Source organism: Malaya genurostris, chromosome 3 (assembly GCF_030247185.1).
Source record: "Malaya genurostris strain Urasoe2022 chromosome 3, Malgen_1.1, whole genome shotgun sequence".
Taxonomy (NCBI): Eukaryota; Metazoa; Arthropoda; class Insecta; order Diptera; family Culicidae; genus Malaya; species Malaya genurostris.
In genome coordinates this window covers 164,693,435-164,719,947 of record NC_080572.1, presented here as the reverse complement: position 1 = coordinate 164,719,947, position 26,513 = coordinate 164,693,435, and the positions used below count along the sequence as shown (strand labels likewise).

The 26,513-nt window shown below is 37.0% G+C and overlaps 1 protein-coding gene across 1 annotated transcript in view; it reads right to left on the bottom strand.

Moving 5' to 3' along the window:
- Positions 1-26,513, bottom strand: part of LOC131435405 (uncharacterized) — a 217,346-nt gene that overhangs the window by 18,382 nt on the left and 172,451 nt on the right. The window contains exons 7-8 of the mRNA XM_058603248.1: positions 23,677-23,928; positions 3,746-3,826 (exon numbers count right to left, since the gene is read on the bottom strand). Coding sequence (XP_058459231.1) covers positions 3,746-3,826; positions 23,677-23,928 — 333 coding nt within the window. The remainder of the gene's footprint in view (positions 1-3,745; positions 3,827-23,676; positions 23,929-26,513) is intronic.

Genomic DNA, 26,513 nt, shown 5'->3' with positions numbered 1-26,513 from the left:
CTTTTACGGTACTTGCGGACCAACATTGATTATTAATATAAAAATCGTGAAGAGAAATAAATGTCAAATCTTCCTTCACAGGGAGTTGTAATTTACCCGCAGTTCATGATCTTCCCCTGAAAACCGTCGGCTGGATTGTGCTTTCAGCATCGCTAAAAGGAAATGTGTTGCAGAAGCTGGTGCACTTCAAACTAGATTTGAAACAATATTTTTATTGAAAAGAGGTATTACTGATGCCGTGGGTAGGCATTACACCATATGCTCAATTGATCATACCTCATTCAACCCTAAAGAGGTAGCTGAGAAGTAAGATGCTGTCTATTTGAGCTCAAGGGAAAACTGGTAGTCTTCTCATCTCGATTTTTTTTACTATATCTATCATTGGCCATTCATTCAAACATCACCCCGGTACGGAAACTACTTAAAGCGAGTGGAAACAAACATCAAAAGTGAAATCTCTTCAACTTGTTTAATAAGTATGTAAAACAAAGTAATAAATATTGAATACAAATAGATGGGTTCGCTTTTATTTCACGACTAACCGGGTGTGAATGCAAAGAAAAAACAATTGGAACGTGAATCTTAGCACCGAATCTGCTTGCGTGATATCATAGCTATCTTGTATTTGATTACGACAGTTTTTGAAACTAATATATTCTGTTACTTGTTTTCTGCTGATTGATTAAAATTGTAGAAAGTGATTGAATTAAAAAAAAAACGTAATTAATCTTCGGAGCAAAAGTGTTCACCTTAAGCATTCTGAACTTATCAAAGAACCTAATAGTAGCTATAAATAGCATGAAAGATTATCGAAATCGCTTCAAGCATCTTCGAGAAAATTGAACAGATTGAAAACAAAAACTGAGATTTGTCGGTATAAGACTTCATCTACGGAACCGGAAATGGTGTCCTAATCCTTCACAGCCTTAAAATAAATGCCATTTAATCTTCGAACTTGGTCAAAGAACATACTACCTTTAAACGAGTCTAAGTTCAATGGCGTATCTAGGAAAATTTGCTCTGGGGACAAAATTGATTAGAGCCGCCCCCATTTGAAGCAGTCATATGCCACTGTCTAGATTTTGTCAAATATCGGTTCAGTCTGAAACTAAGAGACAACGGAGTTATAAAGAAGGTGTTCAGAAATATCCTGCAATCTACCTGCGCGAAATCAAGGTTAACGAAATTCTTGGCTACCTGAACACGTTTAGACGATCTACAAACTCAAAATCTCTAGAAATCTACAGGGAAAATCGTCTGCACTGGACGAAGAAGCATTGCAATCGCGACGATCAAAAACGATTTTTTCGGAACAAAACAATGTTTCGTGTGAGGGCTCTAGAGAAGCGTGCCTGGTTGAGAAATAGTACATATTTCGTTCACTATACCCTTAAACATGCGAAAAAAGTGTATGTTTTGTGGTGCTTTTCAGAGCGTGGACTTAGTTTCTTGGAAAATTTCATATAGAATTGGTATGCAACGAATTTTTCTTTGCTTTGTTACTGAAAAAACAGAGAAAAATAACCATATTCGTAAGGTTCACATTGAAATCCTTTTGCCAACGACAAACGGTTTGCGCCATCAGCGCCTTGCTCATCAACCCTGGCACAAGTTTTGTTTTTTTAATTTACATAATCAGAGTTACAACGCTATGACGGCACAATTAAAAAAAAATGTTCTTCGAATTTCATGTCTAAATACCTCAAAAACGGATACTTCTAGAAGATAATAGTACAAATAATTTTTTTACTATTGATTCGTAAAATTGTAATTATGTTTGAGTAGCTATTTTTTTAATCAAGAGCGTGAAAATTTTAATTTGTTTAACGTAAAGCCGCCATAACTAAGTTCAATTTGTTTAACAATTTGGTGGATTCATGTCTTTTGGGACGAAAGTGACATTTTTGGTAGTATACCATTCTACCGTTGATTTCGTATAGTGGCAAGTAGCAAGATCTAGCCAGAAGACAACAGGATCCTTGTGGCTTCGAATCATGGGTAGAAGTCGTTTTTGTAAAGATTCTTTGATGTATATTTCGCTGTTCATTGAAGTAAGGGTGATGAAGGGTTTCGAAATCTTACCGCAGCTACAAATTGCTTGCCAGACTATAGCTTTCTTACAAAATTTTTCGATTTCAATCGATGTCTCGGACTGGCTTAACACTTGCCCTTCTCGCACCGTATTCTTGTATCGGACTACGTTTTGGTTGTTTCTGCTCCTTATATGTAGTTTCGAAGATTCAAACTTTTATTAGCACGAAGAATATTTGACTTCGAAGTGCCCACTTTTTTGGCCACATCCCGAACTGAAACCTCCTTCTTTTGATCGAATTATCCTCAAAGGTGTTATATACACCGAGCTTCCTGATTGCATTTCGCACGGCTTTTTCACTTACTCCTTCCATTTTTGTTATCTTTCTCAGTGACAGTCCGCGTTCTGTGCACCATTTGTACACAATTTTTCGACGTTGTTCTACGGAAAGTCCACGCATTTCAAAACAAACTAATGAAAACGAATAAACAACTGCACAATTGGTTAGAGAAGAGTGTAAGTAACAGGACGCAGCCATAAAAATTGACAGATTCTGAACCATTGCGAAATGGCAGCGGTTTTTGGTTGCGTCCATACTTTCTGGGACAGTCTTTACTCAGTGCGTGAGCATGGCTAGTACTAAGGAGTGTATCGAAAAGTAGTTAGCAACATTGATTATTGAATAAAAAACCGAAAAAAAACTTATTTTGACATCAGTTTTCGAAATATTGTAGAAAAATTACATTTTTATGCATTTCACTGATTATATTGAAGAATTATCCTAGTTTCTATGAAACGCTCGCACTTTGAACTTGACATTCTTCATTAAATTCTGCACAGTTACTTTTGTGACATTCGTGGTGGCAGCTGTCTAGTTTTTTTTTAACTCCTGCATGTTTTGGGACACTGTACCTTCCTTCCGAAAGTGCCGCTTGACAATTGCCCAATACCTTTCAATTGGCCGAAGATCCCGGCAGTTCGGTGGGTTAATGTCCTTTTCCACGAGGTGTAGATTATTTTTGGCAACCACTGTAGAACGGAGTTGGCGTAGTGGGCTGAAGCCAAATCCTGCCAGAAGAGAGGAGGAGCCTTATGCTTTCTGTACAGTGGCAGCATTCTCTTCTTTAAACATTCTTCCTCGTACATCTTGGCGTTAATTGTGCCCTTCGTGAAAAAATCGACGACCGCAAACCACTGGTACAAATTGCTTGCCAGACAAACACCTTCTGCCCAAACTTTTCCATCGCCACCGTGGTGTAAGCGTCAATTTTGGAATGCAAAAACCGGATAAAAACAATGAGAGCAAAACCCGGACTCGGATTTTGCAATGCATAAATCGTTTATAAATATCTTTTCTGAAAGAGCCGGGCAAAAAAGTTTGAATGCAAAAACCGGACAAAAACTTATCCGGTCCTTCCAAGACAAATGTTATATGTTATTCGAAGGCCAAAAAATACCAAAACTTTTTGTATTTGATTGTTACTGGTGACGAAACATGGTGCTTTGAATATGAGCCCGAAATTCCATACAGATGGCGACACTAGAAGCCGCGCTGTTTAAAAAGTCCTGGAACTTTTTAATTGTACTTTGTATATAAAAAAAAATCGGCTGAAATACTATTATAAGACTGCTAGAATAACGGTTTCTGAAACCAATTAACTGTTTACAATATAAATTTATAAATTTACTATCCGAGTGTCTTGCAGTACTTACTGTTGGCGTATTTGATCGGGGTCCCAACAACACGGAATGCCACACATGGTGTGAAGATGTTTTGATTTGGAAGCATGTCATCTGAAAGTAAATTAGGATAATAACATATTATTTGTGGAATCATAACGCAGAGACGGTCGTTAGCTGTTGTTAGTTTACTGTAATTTTAGAAATTAAGCGTGGTAGTAAAACTCGTTAATTGGACACTTTTCATAATTTAATAATATGGAAAAAGGTAACCACCAATAAAACGTATCTTAGAAGTTACTATTTTCTCTAAGTCGAAGGTTATAGTGCCCAATAAATCTGTCAATGTCTATCTTTGATTTTTGCCTTCTCTAACAGATAACAATGTTCATGCTTGCAAACAGGATAGAAGTTGCTGTCGAATCAGGAAAAGTACATAAATAATCCTACTTAATAATAAACCAATTGAATTTATGAGGTATCAATTATGGGCTTCTTTAAATTGAAAAAAACTGTAATTTATATTAATGACGCGGGTAGCCAGGCTTCGTTGCTGACCTGCCACAAGGCTAGAAGGAGTGCTAGAGTGAAAAGTGAACCTAAATTCAAAAACCGTCCTATTTTGTCTGTGGGGCACTGAAGACAGTGGCTTCGAGGTAGGCGTTTCCTGTAGATAAATTTTAGATTGGCTCCAAATAAATGGATCACGACCAGTTTGATAGCTTATATGAGCAGCATTCCCTTCGTTCGACCCAGGGAAGACTCGGTACTGTTGGTAATGAATGGAGCGAAATGGACACATTCTCATAAACAGAGCGAAGTGCATTCATTTAAACGTTTAAATCTGGATCAGCTCTAAGCTAGTGCGCTCAGCGATTCCTGATACTGGAAGGAAATTGATTGCATTTTAGAGAAATACGCCCACAGAGTAGCGGTTGATTTGCATGTGCACTGTTCTTGCGCACTTCGTTTCAGGGCAATTGGGAGATGGGCACAGTAGTACCGTTCGACGATTGCCGTTTGTTGGGCCAACCCTTTCTAACACCATTTCTAAAATAAAGTGTGAAAAATTGAAGACGGTTTTATTCTTGGGTAACTAGATTACGGTGCTCTCCTGAAGCGAACTTCTCAATCAAGGGACGAGATTGGAATCAGTAGTCATTTGTTTTAGCAACACGGTTTCATATGTTAATATGATAACACTGCGGTAGAATATACATCGAGTTGCACTCTAAGAGTAAATTTAATAACTGGAAATATTAGGGCATATTCAGCAGTGTTCTTGTTATAGATGCATAAATTATGTCAGTTTTAAAATTTAAATCTGGATTTTATAACAAGAAAAACTGGCAGCCCCAGCAGTGTTTTACTCGTGTTTCAAATACACTGAAGTCTTTATTTATGTGGTTTTTATGCGACTTTCTTATGCGAAGTTTCAGAGTTATGCGTTTTTTTATGCGAATTTTCAGGGTTATGCTGTTTCCCTTCTGCGGTTTTTTTATGCGAAGTTTCAGAGTTATGCGGTTTTTTTATGCGAATTTTCAGAGTTATGCGTTTTTTTATGCAGTACGTAAATTCGCATAAAAAAAACTTCAGTGTATAGAAAAAATAGAACGGCATCGTATGCGAGTTTAAATTTGACAGAAGAACTGTTCGTATAAATAAAACTAGAATGGATTGCTGGGGATACGTATGTTCCAGTTTTATTATAGATCTTCCATATAAAAGTTCTAGCTGCGGAATTGGCTCTTATACGGGAGATCTGTAATATGTATATCTGAAACTGAAGCAAACATAGCTTCAGCAAGACGATTTAGTTCTATTTATTCGAAAAGTTCTACTGTTAAATTTAAAGCTGGTATACGCTACCGTTCTTTTTTTCTATAATTGAAACACAACTAAAACGCTGCTGGGGTTGCCCGTTTTTTTATTATAATTTCCATAAATAAATTTCTCAAGCGGCAAAAATTATGTATCTGGACACAAATTAAAAGAGATTCATTCGGGTTGAATGTATTCATTCTACCCCCTCTGACAAATAGGAATAGTTCGACTTGTCGGTTACGTAATTTATGCGATTATATCTTCAGAGCAAAAAGTATTCGCCGTGAGCTTTGTGAACGTATCAAATAACAAGTAGCCCATTAAATAGTAGACAAATATACAATTTAAGGGGATAACTTTATTGAAAATAATCGATTTTTATTGCTTTAATCAATAAACATGCACATTTGTAATAAAATGGTGCAAATTTACGTCTCTATAGATGCACGTCACGATTATCTACAAATAAGGAGTAACTTAGAAACGCGTCTAAGATTTTCGAAATAGGTGCGATTTACCGGTTACATCATCTATAAGATTACACTACCCGAAAAGGAATTGTTCATCATAACCCTTCCGAACTTGATTAATGACTTCATAGTAGTTTTAAAGAACCCTTACTTTATCGATATTCATTGAGCCATCTTGGAGAAAATTGAGTTAGTGGACAGGGTCCGCTCAAGGCTTATTTTTGGTGTAGGCAAGTGTTGTTGTGAATCATTCGCAATCTATACCTAATTGATCGTGCCGCAAAGGGTTATAAATGTTAAGAATGATTTTTTTCTGGTGTGAATTCTTAACGTCTACTTTTCACGCGTTACAAAATCCTTTTGTCAAAATCGCCCATTTCACTTTCCACATTCAAAAAGTTCAAGAAAACTGGTCATCTGCGCCTCGTTGATCTTGGCGATCGCCTACTTCTGGCCCTGCGTATAGAAAAAAAAATTGAGGTTGGTCGGTTACATCCCTTATCTATATAAAGGGTGATTTTTTAAGAGCTTGAGAACTTTTTTAAACAATAAAACGCATAAAATTTGCAAAATCTCATCGGTTCTTTATTTTAAACGTTAGATTGGTACATGACATTTACTTTTTGAAGATAATTTCATTTAAATGTTGACCGCGGCTGCGTCTTAGGTGGTCCATTCGGAAAGTCCAATTTTGGGCAACTTTTTCGAGCATTTCGGCCGGAATAGCCCGAATTTCTTCGGAAATGTTGTCTTCCAAAGCTGGAATAGTTACTGGCTTATTTCTGTAGACTTTAGACTTGACGTAGCCCCACAAAAAATAGTCTAAAGGCGTCAAATCGCATGATCTTGGTGGCCAACTTACCGGTCCATTTCTTGAGATGAATTGTTCTCCGAAGTTTTCCCTCAAAATGGCCATAGAATCGCGAGCTGTGTGGCATGTAGCGCCATCTTGTTGAAACCACATGTCTACCAAGTTCAGTTCTTCCATTTTTGGCAACAAAAAGTTTGTTAGCATCGAACGATAGCGATCGCCATTCACTGTAACGTTGCGTCCAACAGCATCTTTGAAAAAATACGGTCCAATGATTCCACCAGCGTACAAACCACACCAAACAGTGCATTTTTCGGGATGCATGGGCAGTTCTTGAACGGCTTCTGGTTGCTCTTCACTCCAAATGCGGCAATTTTGCTTATTTACGTAGCCATTCAACCAGAAATGAGCCTCATCGCTGAACAAAATTTGTCGATAAAAAAGCGGATTTTCCGAATGGACCACCTAAGACGCAGCCGCGGTCAACATTTAAATGAAATTATCTTCAAAAAGTAAATGTCATGTACCAATCTAACGTTTAAAATAAAGAACCGATGAGATTTTGCAAATTTTATGCGTTTTATTGTTTAAAAAAGTTCTCAAGCTCTTAAAAAATCACCCTTTATATAAAAATGCAGAGATCATTCTTTGTAATCGCATCACGTAAGAACGGATGGGCGGATTGAGATGATTTTTTTTTGTTTGATCAGTTTTTACCCCCACCGGGTTCGTACATCAAAAAAATTAGGAAAACTTACCGGAAAAGTGGGAAAAACCAATAAAGTTATTTTGTATGGACAATGGAATTTTCCACTGAAAAAGTCGCCAATGATTGCTAGATTTACGATTGATGGCGCGCAACGATTTGCATAAGTGCTTGACCGTTGAAGGAAAGAATACTAGATCGTTGAAAAAATTGTTTGGTGCGCAACGAGATATTTAGTGTCGAGATTTCACATGCATACTTGATGGATGTGATTCGTCATTTCGAACCACGTGCTCAAATGGGTATCAAAATTATTGCTTACTAATGTCGTTTTCGCTTGAAAAATATGAAACTGACCCAAGGTAGTTTCATCAAACAAACACTTTTCACGAAACTGTGTTGATTTCGCACTTAGCAACGGGGGTTTGAGTAAAACTGATTTAAAAACCAGGTTCGAAACTGACTCGATTTTCAGTTCAACAACGTTGAAACTAGGTTCGAAACGGACTTCAAACAAACGGTTTGACAGCAGTTAGAGTGGAAGCTGGGTTAGGTTTGGCATCAAGCGAAAACGACATGAATAACTCAATGACTGTTCTAGAAAACCGTTGTAGGCAGGAGAAGAAGTTTTGATATCATTTTTCAGTTGATGAATTGTGTTCAATGGAGTCAGATGAATAGTAGATAGTAGATTGCGGGGACAAGATTAACAAATCAGAAATTTTTTTAATGAATCAATGTAAAGATTACGCTGTAGAAGCGCTAAGGTCAAACTAAGAGATTTTCCTTGCATTTTTCTTTCTAATGATTTAGATTAGACTAAGCGCACAAGGTAAGTGGTTATTAGATATCAATGTTCAAGATGATTACCATAATGAATTGAGACTGTTATTTCATTTTGCATATTCTGTGAAGAATGTTCAAACTGGTAAGATCCACTTTATTAGAGCTCTAAAATACGCATGGTACTTTTTGATAACTTGAACGTACAGAACAGATTCTTAGAAAAATTTCTCGCTGCTTAAAAGCTGTTCACATCGAATTATTTTTACGGATGTCGGTACAGTTTTACTGACTTTCAAACAGCTGGACATTCGGTAATCTGTTCAGTAAAAGTTTTATTTGCTGAATGATCGGAACAGTTCCACTGAACTTCGATCTGTCATAATTCTAATGACTTCTTCATCATTCTATAGCGACGTTCGGCGAAATTTACAAAACAATTCTAAAAATATGTAAACGTCTTGACCCGTAAAGTGTTACAATTTTTTGGTAAATTGTATTAGAGATCTGGGAAAGGAAGAAGTCATTTGGTTTACAGAACATATTTTCATCCGATTAGTTATTTTCTTGCGTGTGATTAATGAATTAAATTACATTTGCTCTCCAGAAATAATTTATTCAAATAAAATGATCAATTATCTTTCGGATGAAATTTAGTAGAATATAGGATCACCCTCCATATTTTTAGAGTGCTGAAATAAAAAGTTGTAGAAGGCTTTTTGAATAGATTCACTAAATGAAAAATTACCGCTAGGAATCAGTATTATCTATTTTTCGCAAGCAATCAATTCGCACCACTTTTTTCTCTCTGCAAATCTAGAAATTTTCACATCTTTACGTCCGAAAATTATGTTATTTGACAGATCTTTATTTCTGCTGAATGTACTAAGTCTTGATTACCGAAATTCTTCATTATTTTTTATTAATTTTCCGAATATTGGTAAAACTTTCACTGAGTTCGTCAAGAGAAATGACATTTCAGAGTTCACAGAACGTGTCAGTAAACAATAAATAATCGTAACTTTTACATAGGATTTTCCGATATTCAGTAGCTTTCAGTAAAAATAATATTGTATAGATCGTTGCCGGAAAAATTGTTTTTTTTTTCATAAATACGTTTATTTCTTAAGGCAGTTTACATAAGTTTTTCTTCGCCGTAGCATCACTTTTACATAATATTCTTATCCTAATTTAATTCTAACATAGTCACAACGTTTTGCATTTATTAAAACATATTCTCTTATTACTTAAATATCATCTTAGGTAACTCGTCATTAATTATGAAATCTACTCGGAAATATTATTTGAACCAAACGATTAACTTCTATAAATTATAAAATAAGCTGTTATTTTCAGACATTTTGTTAATAATTTCATAAACTGTTTCGAGTTTGTTTGTATCATTACATTATTTTTATTCTAATTTAGCTATTGGTTGAACTCATGGACGCAGCTGGGATCAGAACTAAGTCTTGAAAGGGGCCTTTATTAAATTGAAACTCCAGTTTTCTTTATGAAATGATAAATAAGTTTCATGTATGAAAGGTCACGACAAGCAAGAATGTCTCGAACTGGGATATTGGATAGTCTACCTTGGGTACGCAAAGAATTTATTAGTTGAGATCTGACATCACGATACTCCACGCATGTCCAAACGACATGATCAATATCTCGATAACCTTCGCCACAAGCACAATGATTAGTCTCGGAGAGCCCAATTCGAAGGAGATGTGCATCTAACGTGTAGTGATTGGACATGAGTCTAGACATCACACGAATGAAATCTCTACTCACATCCAGTCCCCTGAACCATGCCTTTGTCGATATTTTCGGAATAATTGAGTGCATCCACCGACCCAGATCATCTTTATCCCAAGAAGCTTGCCAGCTGGCAAGTGTTCTTTGGCGAGACGAGCTATAGAATTCGTTGAAAGCAATTGGTCTCTCATAAATTTCACCCTCAATAGCACCACGTTTGGCTAAAATATCGGCTCTTTCATTGCCAGGAATGGAGCAATGAGCCGGGACCCAGACTATAGTGATTAGATAATTATTGTTCAATATGTCGTTCAGGCACTGTTTTATTTTGCCCAGGAAAAACGGTTCAGTCTTGCCAGTCATGTTTGAGCGAATGGCTTCAATTGCACTCAGACTATCTGTGAAGAGGAAATAATGGTTTGGAATTAATGTGACGATTACACTCAAACTATATTGAACTGCTGCTAGCTCTGCTATATAAACAGATGCAGGTTCTTGAAGCCTAAATGAGGCCGAAACATTATTGTTGAACATACCAAACCCTGTCGCTTCTTCAATTCGCGATCCGTCCGTGTAAAACATTTTCTCAGAGTCAATATGCCTGAACTTACTTGAAAATATTTTTGGGATTTCCGTCGAACGTAGATGATCCGGGATTCCACGCACTTCGCGCTGCATGGATGTATCGAAAAATAAAGTTGAGTCAGGGACATTTAGGAGGCTGACACGGATAGGAATATATCTTGAAGGGTTGATTTCCTGTGACATATGGTTAAAATATACTGTCATGAATTTTGTTTGAGATCGAAGCTCGACTAGTCGTTCGAAATTATTAATTACCATGGGATTCAGCACCTCACATCTTATTAGCAGGCGTGATGAAAGCTCCCAAAATCGATCTTTTAATGGAAGAACTCCCGCCAGAACTTCAAGACTCATTGTATGTGTCGAATGCATGCACCCTAAAGCAATTCGCAAATAACGATACTGAATTCGCTCCAGTTTGATAATATGAGAGTTTGCAGCGGAACGAAAGCAAACGCATCCATATTCCATCACTGAAAGTATCGTTGTCTGATACAATTTTATTAGATCTTCCGGATGAGCACCCCACCAAGATCCTGTTATTGTTCGAAGAAAATTTACTCTTTGTTGGCATTTTGTTATCAGAAACCTAATGTGTCCTCCCCACGTGCATTTGGAATCGAACCACACCCCGAGGTATTTAAAAGTTAAAACCTGTTGGATCATTCTTCCCATCATATGGAGCTGAAGCTGCGCGGGATCATGCTTTCTTGAAAAGACGACTAACTCTGTTTTCTCCGCAGAGAATTCGATACCAAGATGAACAGCCCAATCGGACAAGTTATCTAAGGTATCTTGCAATGGTTTATGCAGATCAATAGCTTTGGGTCCAGTAACTGAAACCACGCCATCATCTGCCAATTGTCTTAGTGTACATGGGGTTACTAGACAGCTGTCAATGTCATTTACGTAAAAATTATAGAGGAGCGGACTGAGGCATGAGCCTTGCGGGAGACCCATGTAACTATTTCTGAGTGTTGCCAAATCGCCATGTGAAAAATGCATGTGTTTCTCTGACAAAAGGTTGTGCAAATAATTATTTATAGCCGCTGGGAGTCCATTTTGGTGAAGCTTGTCTGAAAGAACATCAATGGAAACTGAATCAAATGCTCCTTTAATGTCTAAAAATACAGATGCCATTTGTTGCTTTTGAGCGAAGGCAATTTGGATGTCAGACGAAAGTAATGCAAGGCAATCATTCGTCCCTTTATTTCTACGGAAGCCAAACTGAGTATCTGACAACAAACCGTTCGTCTCGACCCAAGTGTCGAGACGTCGTAGAATAATTTTTTCGAACAATTTTCTGATGCAGGACAACATCGCAATGGGTCTATATGAGTTGTGATTGGAAGCTGGTTTCCCCGGTTTTTGAATGGCGATAACTTTCACTTGTCTCCAGTCAGGTGGAACAATATTTTGCTCAAGAAACTTGTTGAACAATTCCAACAAACGTCTTTTTGCGAGGTTGGGCAGATTCTTCACCAAGTTGAATTTAATTCTGTCCAACCCTGGAGCGTTATTGTTACAAGACAAGAGTGCTATAGAAAATTCCATCATTGAAAATGGGTTATTAATAAAACCATTATTTGGAGGAGATTCCCGTATAATGCTCTGCGTAGGAACAGAATCTGGGCAAACTTTCCTAGCAAAGTCAAATATCCATCGGTTCGAGTATTCATCACTCTCATTGCCCACGGTACGATTCCTCATTCGTCTGGCCGTGTTCCAAAGAGTGCTCATTGAGGTATCTCTTGACAAACCTTCGACAAAATGTCTCCAATAGCTACATTTTTTGGCTCGAAGTATGCTCTTGTACTTGGTTTCTAAAACCATAAGTTTTTCAAAATTCTGAGGAGTTCCTCCTCCCCGTTTTAGAAACGTCTTGCAAGCATTTTGTTTTGCGAGTTTAGCCTCTGAGCACTCTTTGTCCCACCAGGGGTTGGGAGGCCTTCTGTTAGTCGTTGGCCCAGGAAAGCGTTTAGTTTGGGATTGTTCTGCTGCCTCCAGAATCGAACAAATGAGGAAGTCATATTCTTCAAGTGGAGGGAGCTCTTCCATTGAATTCAAAATACTAGAGATACTACTTTGGTATTTAATCCAGTCGATATTTTTTGTCAAATCATATGGAATACTAGCGAAAGTAGCAATGCAACTGCTACTGCTAATTGAGATGATGATTGGTAAATGATCGCTACCGTGTAAATCAGGCAGTATTTTCCAGGTGCAATCTAGTCGAATTGATGTTGAGCAAAGAGATAGATCTAATGCACTTGGGCGTGCAGGAGGTCTTGGGATCCGTGTAATGCTACCCATATTTAATACCGTCATGCTAAAATTGTCACAAATGTTTTGTATTAAAGATGATCTGCTATCATTGTAAACGGAACCCCACATAATACCGTGCGAATTTAAATCCCCCAGAATCAATCGTGGTGCAGGAAGGGCTTCAACCATTTCATTAAGCTGTTGCTGTCCAACTTGTGCTTTTGGAGGAATATAAACCGAAGCTATGCAAATATCTTTGCCTTCAATGTTTATTTGGCAAGCAACAACTTCTATACTAGAAGTTGAAGGGATGTTTAATCTATAAAAGGAATAGCATTTCTTAATTCCCAAAAGCACTCCACCATACGGAGAGTCTCTATCGAGACGTATAATGTTAAAATCATTAAAATTTAAAGCTATGTTTGAAGTAAGCCATGTTCCGCATAAAGCAAATACATCACATTTTTGACTATGCAATAATATTTTAAATGAATCAAGTTTTGGCATGATGCTTCGACAATTCCACTGCAGGACAGTGATTGTATCATTTGCGACGGGTGATAAATTATCCATCAAAAGATACAAAACCTGAGACAATTGGCCATTGAGCTGATAACTGCTTCAAAAAGGTTCTAGCTATTGGAAGGAATGCCATTATGAGGGTCTTTAAGGGTTCAGATATATTGAATGCTGAGAAAATCCATTCAACAATTTCCGAAAACTTCAGTAATCCTGTTGGTGGCTGTGAAATGGAGCCCACTGGATTATTATCTTTTTTGTACTAGATCCTGGATTGGTTTGTGAATTTGACAAACCAGGAGGCACAGTCTTTGGTTTTGACTTTTTTTGTTTAACACGAGGATCTTTTTTTGATGATGAAATTTTAGGTGTCTTTTTTGGTAATTTGGAGGAAGACTTCTTTCTCTTAACTGACCCTTGGGTAGTGATAAACGAATTACCTTCACTATTTTCGTCAGTGTCAGAGTCCTCTGGTTCCTCTAGATTTGAAAACCCGTTTTCGGTTTCCAAAGGGGGGACATCAATGACCGTTTTAAGCATTTCTGCATATGTGCGCTTAGACCGTGCTTTTAAAGAAAGCTTAATTTTGTCTTTGTGCACTTTAAATGCAGTACATACTGAAATATCATCATGAGGACTATTCCCACAATAAATACATTTTTCAATTTCCTTGTTGCAATCATTATCTTTATGAGGCCCTTCACACTTAATACATTTTGGTTTATTACTACAGTAAGTAGCTGTGTGGCCGAATTTTTTGCAGTTCGTACAATTCATTACATTTGGAACAAAAAGCCGAACAGGGAGGCGAATTTTATCGACATAGACATGGGACGGCAACGCAGACCCGGCAAATGTCACTCGAAACGAGTCTGATGGGCGATAAAATTTTTTTTCCTCTTCATGAACTACTGAGTACAGTTGTTTGCACTCCAGTATTTTCACACCCTGGAAAAATTGTTACCGAACACAAAAATAGATTTTTTTTATGTATAAGAAACTGCTTCGAAGTTTGTTCTGTCGGGTGAACATTTACGTATGAGTAATTCCTTAAAACGGACTGTTCAGAATAGAAATCTGTGTATTTGTTCAGTTTTCGCTAAACAGAGGTATTACATATTTTCACATTAATCTTTGGTGTTATTTCTTCTTTTTGAGCTAAAGCGAGTGTGTGTCGAATTCGAATTTAATTGTAGGTTAAGTAATCAGAAAAATAATGGAGAGAAACGTTGACCACTTAGTCTTTTGACAATTCTTCTGGCGAGACGAAGTTCGACGGGTCAGCTAGCATCATTATATATCCGGAAGTGAAAGCCATTTGATTGTTAGCTACATCAACTTTCCCGTTCTCGTTGAACTGAGTCGAATGGTATATAAGACTAAAGGTCTTCGGGCTCCTATCGATTTTTCCAATAAGTCTATCCATTCTATAGAGTAAAAAGACACAACTCCAAAAATGTGTTTGAACCGGTAACCATTCTGTACGAGAACAAACATTGTTGATTTTCAGAAAATAATCTTCCTTCTATTCATGCTTGTCTTATCTCATTACCTATGCATTAATCATTCCATAACTGGTACTGATTGTGTCTATTTTATAAAAGGTAATCAGTGTAAAATTTACGAGCCCCGATTAATGCGAGATTTTTCACGCTATGTTTTAAGACTTCAACTGATCAATACCTAATTAGCGTCTTATTGTTCATGCGATAAAACAGCTCTTTAAAATTGCACCGCGCATGGTGGTTGTTAGATACGCCCAGATCCACGACCCATTGGAGTAAAATTGTGTATCAATTTAACGATTGAATTTATTAGCTCCTTGCTTGTCAAGAACATGATCAGATGAGCTAACTACGTCCATAAAATAGTGATTTAAGCATGAGCACAAATAGAGTGAAACTGTGAATTTCTAGAAGACGGGTAGGTAGGTACGGAGATTACCCTTCAGCTAGGTAACCGGCGCAAATTAATGGATGAGGCGGATCGCTGTCCAATTATGATTAGACCTATTTCTACATCATCATTCGTCATTACAACACTGATGTTTCTGCGGTTAACGCTGTCATCATGATGCAGTAAGGTGTTCTATTATATAACACAGTAGCCGAGCAAAGACCCATTCATTGGTACGTGGATAATAGAGTCACTTGAATGGAATAAAACGGATCTCAACAGCGATGATATGCGAGATCTTCAGAATGTTCATTGAAAACTGCCGAGCGTAGCGCCGAGTAAGTGTGAATGAATTCGCTATTCAATGAATGGCTTTTATGCCTTTATGGAACAGATTATCGCCTGGACAGTCGTTGGCTTTACTTGCTTTGATCTCTCTTGGTGACCGCAGCGAAGTGGTCGATTACTTGAGAAAGCAATTTGATCGTAAACGTATGAATAAGAACAAGTTTAATTCCAAATCGTTTGAATTGTTTGAATTTGTTCTATTCGAATAAAATCTGAAAAGGTTCAGTGTCACCAAATGGAATAAGTGAGGTTATACATTGTAATTCAAATATATTTACTTCGAAAGGATAGAACAATTTAGCAAATATTATATGAGAGTTTCAAATGATGAAAAGTAAAAATGGTTCATAGTAAAACATGTCTACTAACTGTCGGCAACTACTCATTTGTTTTGTTTTGTCAGAACATCAAGTAATTTGCCTGGACACTGGTGAATCGGTGGCGAATTCCATTGAAAGGGAAAATCAAACTCCGAAATGGAAGATATTACCCTAGTTTGAGTGTTGGAAGCGTTTAAAATAGAGTACGCTGGTCAAACTATCTCAGATAGAGTCTTCTTCTCTTATGATGTCACTTAAACTATTGCCGCCGGATATATTAGATCACGCCTATGCAATGCATTATTAACATTAATGTTGGTAGAAATGTTTCCACTTTATAATATATTCCCTCTTTCCAATCCAGCAATGAAAATTATTCAGAAAATGTTTCAGAAAATGCAATGAAAATTATTCAGAAAAAATTATTCAGAAAATCCAGCAATGAAAATTATTCAGAAAAATTTTATGACTTGACTGATACATATTCATTAAAACCATTTTATTGTCAGATAAATTTCATAATTATAAATAAATAAATCAATAAATAATGATCTACAATCAAAAGCTTCAATCAATCGTCACACTTTTGAATTCGAAATTGTACGAGAGTCTGCTTAGATTGATCTTGATTGGGAACCAACACCGAACATCGTTTGTCTTTATTTGTATTTGTTTTATTACCGACGAAATTATACCAATATTCCAAATGTATGCAATTATATCTTTGTACGTACTTGCGATTTCGATATTTTAGCTTCTCTTCGTCAAGCTTGTGTTCAAGTTTTCTATGCAAGCATTTATTTTTATAGCGTTAAGTTTCTCTACCATTCTTCGATTTCGGTTGAAGTAATAAAATTTTTCTCATTATCAATCGAGTTCATTTATATAAATTAGAAATTGATCTTAAGCACTCAAAATTTATCCTGGGGTAGTTGTCAATTACTCCGGCGAAACGACATAACATGGAATTTCATCCGAGCTTGCATGACACAAGATCAGAGCATACCAATTAAAGCTTTTAATCGATTTATGGCACATTTTGTCTTGCTGTCTAGCGACAACCTACCTCTAGCATGCTACGCGCAGGACTGAAACGTTAGCTATAATTTCGCTTCTATTTATAGATTCGCGTGCTTCCAACAGCTTCGCTTTTGCATCGATTGACCAATCAGAGCGATGCTGTCCCGTTGATATATCGCTTACTCCTTCAAAACCTTCGTCTATGGCAGCAGACAAAATATGACACTGCTCGCTACTAATCAAAATTTCAATCATATATAATTGAAAATACGTGGCTTGATACATTCAAATCGAAACTTAGAAATATTTCCAATCAAATGATTAAATAATATTAATAATTTATACAAAATAGACTGAGCTGTAAGTGTTTAAAACCTAAACACATTTCTACGTGTATTTTTTCTTGACTATCTGATTTGCACCCTTATATAGAAAATAAAGATTTGTTCCACATCAAAATCATCCCGATGGGACTGCACTCCCGGCCGGACCATATGCGGTCTACATCTTGACCAAGCTAATTTAAAAAAAAACTAAATATCCTCAGCCTGTCGAAAGACCTGACCATGCGATAATCTAAAATACAAATAATTCAAAAAGTACGCCCCGACAAGTTCTGGGTCTTGTTAACCAGTACAAAACTGGCAAATGAGATCGATTAATGCGAGCTTTTTACACGGGAGTATCGCGTAAAGCTTGCTTCATTTAGAATTGGAACAAACTTTTGCTCATATTGTGACGCTCCTGGTGGACGGATTTGGAAGCTCTTGGCGCCCACGTGTCGGGAATTTTGTCAGCTTCACGTATGATTTTTGACATTCCGAAAATCGACTGTACTTTGTAAACAATCAACATGGAAGCCGAAAGAAGGAAAAAAAATTGTGTACAGTTATTTGGAAAATCCATTGTGGTCTGCATCTAGGCTAGCTAAACAGCTGAAATTGCCCAGAAATACCGTATGGCGCGTTATCAAACGGTATAAGAAAACATTGACGACGATTCGGAAGCCTCAAGCCGATCGTCGGAGTCGAACTGACGACCGGAAATTGCGTGGTAAGATTTTGAAGACGATTAAGAGGAATCCTAATCTGTCGGACCGTGATTTGGCCAGAAAATTCGGTGCTGCCCATAGTACCGTGAGGAGAACTCGACTCCGGGAAGGAATCAAGTCGTATCGAGCTAGCAAACAGCCAAATCGGACCATGAAACAGAATAGTGTGGTCAAAATTCGTGCTCGGAAACTATATGACCAGGTGCTGACCAAGTTCAACGGGTGTCTTCTGATGGACGATGAAACCTGTGTCAAGGCTGACTTCGGTCAAATCCCAGGTCAAAAATTTTACTTGACAACGGCTCGGGGGGATGTTCCAGCCAAATTTAAATTTGTTTTTGCCTACAAATTTGCAAGAAAATTTATGATTTGGCCGGGCATTTGCAGCTGTGAAAAAAAAAGAAATTTTTCATTACAAATAAGACAATGACATCGGAACTATACCAAAAAGAGTGTCTCCAAAAACGAATTTTGCCGTTCATTCGATCCCACGACCATCCTGTAATGTTTTGGCCAGATTTGGCAAGCTGTCATTACAGCAAAGCCGTTTAAGAATGGTATGCAGAGAAAGTGGTCCAGTTTGTTCCGAAAAACCTTAACCCACTCAACTGCCCCCAGTTCCGCCCTATTGAGAAATACTGGGCAATCATGAAGAGGAGACTCAAGGCAAAGGGAATCGTTGTCAAAGACATCAATCAGATGACGACCTGGTGGAATAAGATAGCTAAAACGATGGACGAAGAAGGTGTGCGCCGCCTACTGAGCCGTGTTACAGGAAAAATTCGAGAATTCCTTCAAAATCGTGACGAATAATTTTATCCGTATTTTTTCCTAAAAGTATGAAGAAAACGCTACATTTGTATAAAAAAAGATCTTGAATACAATAATAAATAACTGAAATACAGGCAATTGTCTTTGTTCCAATTCTATTTGAAGCAAGCTTTACGTTGCCCCCAACAGAAATTCAAATGCCATTTACTCGCAAAGAACAAATGACATCAGTTTTCCCTGACATCAAGTGGACTTTTGATTCAGTGTCTATAAATATCCTATCTGAGAAGCTGCATCAGCATCGTGTTTCACCAGTTTTGAACATTTTTTTTGGTATAATCTATTGTCTAAGAAACACATGTGTTCTGTGTTGATAAATCACAATACGATTCAGTGACATGGGTCTTCCTCAGGGCTCTTGTTTAAGCCCCTTTTTATACAATTTTAACGAAGAATGTATCAACATATCTTGCCTTCTAAGGCATGTTGCCGCCGACAGCGATGTGTCTATTATAGGACCCAAAGCTGCCGTAGCTGGTCTCCAAGGACCATTACAAGAAACCTTCGACTACTTATCCACATGAGCTCTTCAAATGGGTATCGAGTTCTATACGGAGAAAACTGAGCTGGTTGTATTTCCAAAGAAGGGAGAACCAGCACAATTTTTATGGAATATGGGTGATTCTGCATCCGATCCGTGGCGAACACCCATGTCATTAAACTGTAAAGAATTCAGTATCGTTGCTTGCGTATAGCCTTGGGGTGCATGCGCCTAACTCATACGATGGGTATTGAAAACTTCGAAAGGCTTGTCGAACTCAATTCTCGGACTCGTTTTATGTCCTTTTAGTTTGACTACATGGCTCAGAATATTAATCCTTCTTCGTTTGTTCCCAACCGTGCTTATTCCCTGGATACTTCTAATTTTACAGTGTTTTTTGACACATCCTTGAGAAAAGATATTCGTGGAATTCAGGATCATTTACGCTTTCAAGTGACCCCTAATTATTTTTATAACATATTTAGAACAGTCAGCTATGAAAAGATATTCTACACTGACGGATCGAACGGGTCTACAGGATCCGGCATCTTCAATCAGAACATCACGGCTTCGTACAAACTCAATGATCCGGCTTCAGTCCACGTCGCAGAATTAGCTGCTATTCAGTACACCCTTGAGATGATGGTGATATTAATGAAACATCAATCTGCATCGATGAAATTTTCTTTATCTCTCATCAGAAAACTCGAAAGTTGACAAACTTCATTAAGCAAAGGCGAACTGGGACGATGGCGACGAAATCTTGGTTCAGGGGGAAGAACATGAGTCGCGATTTCATTCATCCGGCGCGATGGGCTCCGCGGAAAGCGGACTCTGCACCTGTGGTGACGGTTATCAGGACATCGAGCATCGTGCGTAAAATATCGCGACGGCAGGTCGGAGCTTCTGGAATCCCTCAGGACCCGAGTAATATGTTAAACTTTACCCAGAAAATGCCTTCTATTCCTCGACGATGCTTCAACTGTGGCTAAGAATAATCTTCACCTACAGGTTTAACACTAACATCCGCCCGATCTCCCGATCCCCCGTCTATCCACCGTCTTCATCGGAACTAACTGAACAATCCTCATGTAAAATCCACCCCATTAGCCACCGCCGATAGTCATTTTGTGTGACGGTTTGAAAGTTTTGACATACATCGCCCTATAATCTCGGAACCTGGATGAAATTGCACCGTAGTTTTAAAGGCTATGAGAGCTTTAATTCGAATATTTCGTCATTCTAACCTAGCAGTTGACTAAGCAGAAAGTAAAGTAAGTGCATCATTTCGGTTGGTCACGTCCAGAGTTCAGTTCCAGTAGTAGTATCAAGAATTCAGTTCAGTATTTAAGCAATTTCGGGACGTTCGCAGAGCCAGTTTCCCTTCAAAGAAGATCGATTGGGTCATCTTGCTGCTGGTAGATTACACATACAACGAAAAGTGGACAACGATGGGGAACATTATGCAAAATCAGCCCTTCTAATGGCTGAAAAAATTATCTAAAAAATTATATAGATTACTTTTTTGCAAATCGTAGATAAAAATCATCAGTTTATCGTAAATCTAGAATAATTTGATTAGCTTTTTTTTTATTTTTTTTTTTAAATAACTATTTATTGGAATATGAGTTAAAATTAAATTATTAACATTTAAATTGGGTGTTCAGCCACAAGTGGTGACTTTTCAGCCCTGTTATATATATATATATATATATATATATATATATATATATATATATATATATATATATATATATATATATATATATATATATATATATATATATATATATATATATATATATATATATATATATATATATATATATATATATATATATATATATATATATATATATATATATATATATATATATATATATGTGTGATTTGGTTATTACCATGAAGACATCATTTGCTTCTGCAATTCTGAGATTTTTGTGTAGGGAAAATTCTAAACCTACTTGTATTGTGTAATGGGGAAAAGGAACTTATATACTAACTTACTAACTAATACAGAGAGCGAATCGATTCAATTGAAGATTGCATCGATTTTTGTCGGAATTTGCTTATAATATTATGTGACATTACATCTAATGGTTCTATATTTGTGAGTCTGTGTAACTCATTTGTACTAAACCAGGGAGGACGCTTCAGAATCATTTTCAGAATTTTATTCTGAATCCTTTGAAGCGTTTTCTTTCTTAGTTTGATTAGCTTTGTGCACCTTTCGCAGTGTGAAACTCGCATCGAGCGAGTGCGAATAAAGCCAACGTTTGACTGCTTCGTTTTTTCACTTAAAAATACAAATCAGAAATGAACTTTTCTCGGAGGTGGTTGAACCGATTTTCACTTCACCATCTTAGATTCAACTGAAAGGTCTTAAGATGACATAAGAGTATTCTAATTTTCACTCGAATCAAACCTCTGGTTCCGAAGGTAGGATACTTAGTGTAAAAATGTCAATTTCAAGAATATTATTTTATAAGCCACCTCTTTATATAGGCTAGTGAATTTCTCTAGTTTGCAGATTATGATACACCCAAACCTCCGTTTACGAAAACGTTTTTTACGTTACCTCTTTTTACGTATTTTTTTTTACGAACCAAATCCCAAATAACGTAAACTTTCTTTACGAACCTACTTCGTAAAAAGAGGTTTTTGCATACAAGGGAAATCATTTCCGGCTCATTTACATTCCCTGGAAATTACTACAATATGGGTATTTTCGGAACGGGTTTGATGTGTAAATGTCGCACAACGATGTTTGAGGTGGTTCTGAATTCCAAGATAGCGACTTCCGGTTTATTGATATTTCTTGGAATCCTTACAATATGAGTTGATGTGTAGATGTCGGAAAACGATGTTTGAGGTGGTTCTAAATTTCAAGATGTTGACTTCCGGTTTATTGGTATTCCTTGAAAACCCTTACAATATGGGTATTTTCGTAACAGATTTGATGAGTAAATGTCGCAAAACGATGTTTGAAATGTTTCTGAATTCCAAAATGGCGACTTCCGGTATATTGGTATTCTTCAAAACCCGTTAAAATATTCCTCGATATCCCTATAATAACGGGTTTGATGAGTAGATGTCGGAAACGATGTTTGAGGAGGTTCTGAATTCTGCTTTAGTTTCTTATATGTAGAATTTCGCTTTATTTAGGGCACTTGTTCAGCAGTATCAACAGTCCTGATAATCTGATTTGACTGGTATTTTAGTATTTTTTTACTAAATCTGGCTACAATTTAGATCTGCCGCGGATATTATACTACTACTTCAAAAATGTGAATGCCTACTCATGGAAACCGTTCCGAAAATATGCATATTGTTAAGGTATTCGAGCAGTTCGAGTAATATCGACACATATTGTAAGGGTTTTCAAGGAATATCAATAAACCGGAAGTTGCCATCTTGGAATTCAGAACCGCCTCCAACATCGTTTCCCAACATGTACTCATCAAACTTGTTCCGAAAATACCCATATTGTAAGGGTTTTCATGGAATATCAATAAACTTAAGACGCCATCTTGGAAATTGATGTTACTTAGAACATCCTTTTCCTGCAAATATTAATAATTTTTGTTCCATAGTTATCCATTATATTATACATATCCAATAATATACATACATAGGGAAAACTTTTTTTTACGTTGAAAATTAATAATAACGTAAACTTTTTTTTGCGTTAAAAATTCCAAATACGTAAACTTTTTTTACGTCATAATTTGATTTACGAAGTCCCGATTATTTCGTAAATGGAGGTTTGGGTGTAATCTGTAGTCAAATAAACCTCTGATAGTCTTATAAATAATTGGCTGAATTTTATCCAAGTCCGACTACTGGTACATTTTTTTCCAAAATTAAAATCGTCATAGAGAATCGTAAAAAAAAATTGTAGGTCATGTTAGTTTTTGGTTGAATGAACCGAATGTCACTCTGTCGATACCCAGTTTTCGGTTTCAGAAGTACCGACAATAGTAATCAAATGTAATAAAATGAAGCTCTCTTTACTTTCTCGCATACTATGCAACAGAAATCTTCAAAACTCTTTTCTAAACTTTTTTAAATTATAGTATTTAGATGAATTTCTGCTGAGTAATTTTGGTAAAACAAAGTATGCAAATTGGATTTTTTATACATAGTCTGCATGCACAGGAAGTTGAAATCTGAGGCGATGTGATAACATCATTTGGTCGAGTTGGCGTGAAATACGCTAATTCGATCAATTATATTAGCGTGTTTGTGTAGGTTAGTACTGACATGCTACTAATATTACAGATAAAAATCACTTACCGAATGCCCGTGTCCGGCCGTCTTTCAGCATCAGTTGCGGCGTCATATCCCGACACATGAGATGAACCAGAATTAGGCGACCCTGCATTCGCTGACGCAATTCAGTTTCACCGAGCCATTGTAGATAAATGCGACCCTCATCGCGGAACAGTCGGAACGGGACGTCAGTGTCGATTGGATTGCGCAGCTCAGCCCAACCGGTGTTCGTGAGGAATTGAGAACCAGATACAGCGCACATTGGCATCTTTACACCTATCATTGGCCGATCGGGGGTAAGAAACAATAAAAGTGAAAGTGTCAATTAGATGGAGCAGATTAAGCAGTGGATTAAATGGATGGAGATTTCAGATAAACCGTCGCATGTGGTTTAAATGTGGGTGCTGACGGCGGGGCTGAAAACTTGTGCTTGTTATTTCAATTTTCGTATTCCTGATGAACGGAACGTAAGTTATATTCCGTGAAGGTAAAGAAAGCACTTATTAAAATTACCTACGGCAGGAAACCAGATTTTATTACGTTCAAATATTGGTTCGTTGTTGACGAGCTGTGACTTGCGTCGCATATTTTCCCGATAGGGGCCAAATCTGGCTTGGTTGGTCTCTTTTCACAATAAAAATACCTTTTTATCGTTCTGGTTTTGGTGGGCAATTTTATGATCTGGAATTCATTATGCGGTTGTTTAGTGGGGTTCTGAATGTTTTGCAAAATAAATTTTAATGGACCCAGCAAATTAAAAAAAGGATACATGATACTGTTGATTAAATCAACCAGCTCTGAAATTATATATGTTGACATGTCGTGCACTCTAATCGTAGTCTATTTAATCGAAATAGTTATAGCTGTATGGACGAACAATTATCTTGGTGTTGTTTCAAACGAGCAAACGATCTGCTAAAAACAACACAAAGCGTACAAGACTGCTAACATTAAATGTTAAATGGTTTGAGTTGCTGCCAACATTACTGGTGAGACGTCACTTTACTTACAGGCACTCTAGTTATATAGACAATCTCATGGTTTGAATTCACCAATCTCTTCACAACAAGAAAGTTTATCGATTTCATGATTCTATTTATAATCTCTTGAGTTTCGATATTTCTATGGAACCCAATGTCGTCATCGTGGTGCTGATTCAGGCTAATCAAAACAGTCGGAAAGGCAACAAAATTGATCCAGTTTAAAATCGTTTTATTAGTCACATAAATATAAATTTACGTTCCTGTGATAAAGACATTGTAAAAACAAACCTGTTATGAGTAGTAATTTAGCTCAATCAGAAATAGGCCAATCGATTGATGGGTAGCTATAGAATAGTCAGATTATTGCCCCTAATAGAAGGTTTTTTGTAATTTCTTCGGATAGCACATCATTCGAAATTTCGAACTTTTCGCATCAATTGTCTCGGAACTTTATCGCTGTGTCAGATTTGTCGGGGAATCCAGACAGATATTTGCACATAAATGAGACAGAAACATGTTTTGGCAAGGCGAACCGTCAAACTGTTCCCGGACTAAGGTGTATTTTAATTAATTCAAATTAGCGCTACAGTGACAGTTTTACGCGCCTTGAGGAAAGTGTGGAAATATTCTTTTGTATGTTGATTTAGAAACATGAAATGCCTTTTAAAGTGTTGATCTCATATTTTACATACTACGTTAAAAATTTTTTCGCGTTTTATTTCATTATAGCAAATATTTATTACTATGCTAAATGAAGTCTTTGGTACCTTGATGCACCAATTTGTACGACGCACCAATTTGTACGAATATTTGTGCAACCTCACATGTTTTGGTCTCTGCTTACATAATTCAATCTTCAGAAATCTTACATTCAATAACTGTTAGTTTATCTGGTGATTACGGCGAATAATTTTCATTGTTATGCTTTGTGATTCCAAAAATCGTTCATACAATTCGTGCAGAAGTAATAACACGTCAAAGCTATTGTCTGAATCGTTTACGCGTTTAGCTTATCTATCCATCCCCAGCAAATTGGTATAAATCCAATTCGAAGTTAATTGCTATCACCTTCGACACGTAGCAGAAACCTTACACGTTGTTGAAACCCGACACGTTGTTGAAACCATCGGATGCAGATTGTGGCTGTGCTATCACGCTTCCATCACCAACGAGTTTCATGTTTCATACAAGAAAAACATACACATGTTAATTTAAAACTGCAAGTAAAGCAAAACCATGTCATAGGTTTTATCTACCTGTCTGCAACGTGGATAAGCCGTCCGACGTCGGGGGACCAGTGAGCCCGGGAACAAACGACCATCTGTAAAAATTCTGCTCATCCAAACATTCGATTAACCATGCAAGGGAAGCAAGTATATGTGGTCAACAAGCACTCGACCAAGAATCTGCTCGATTTGCTTAAATACTTTAAACAAGTTGGTATGTAAGGTGTATGCATTGCAGGTTTGCGTTAAAAAAGTGCGAAAACACCAACTTACAACATCTCTTCGATGCCAGTTACAGTTACGTTGGATGGACTCAGGAAACATTTTCGGTCTATTGCAGGATTTCTACTAGATTCGAGCTCACAAGTATTTGTGGAAGTTTTTTACCAGCACAATTATGGCACCACGGTGAACTTTAATAATAATAATGAACTAAGATGTATGAGCTTAACCATGTTAATAGAAAGTAACACTAGAGCCGTGTTTGCAGGTTTCATATGTTCTTCCTGAATATCATTTGATGTAGGAAACGGTCGCAAAGTCATTTCAGATACAGAATGGCTGAGAAATAAATAATACGACCAATTCTGGTGAGATCTGATATAAAATACATTTTACGATATCAAATAGCATGGTTACTTGTTTTGCACAT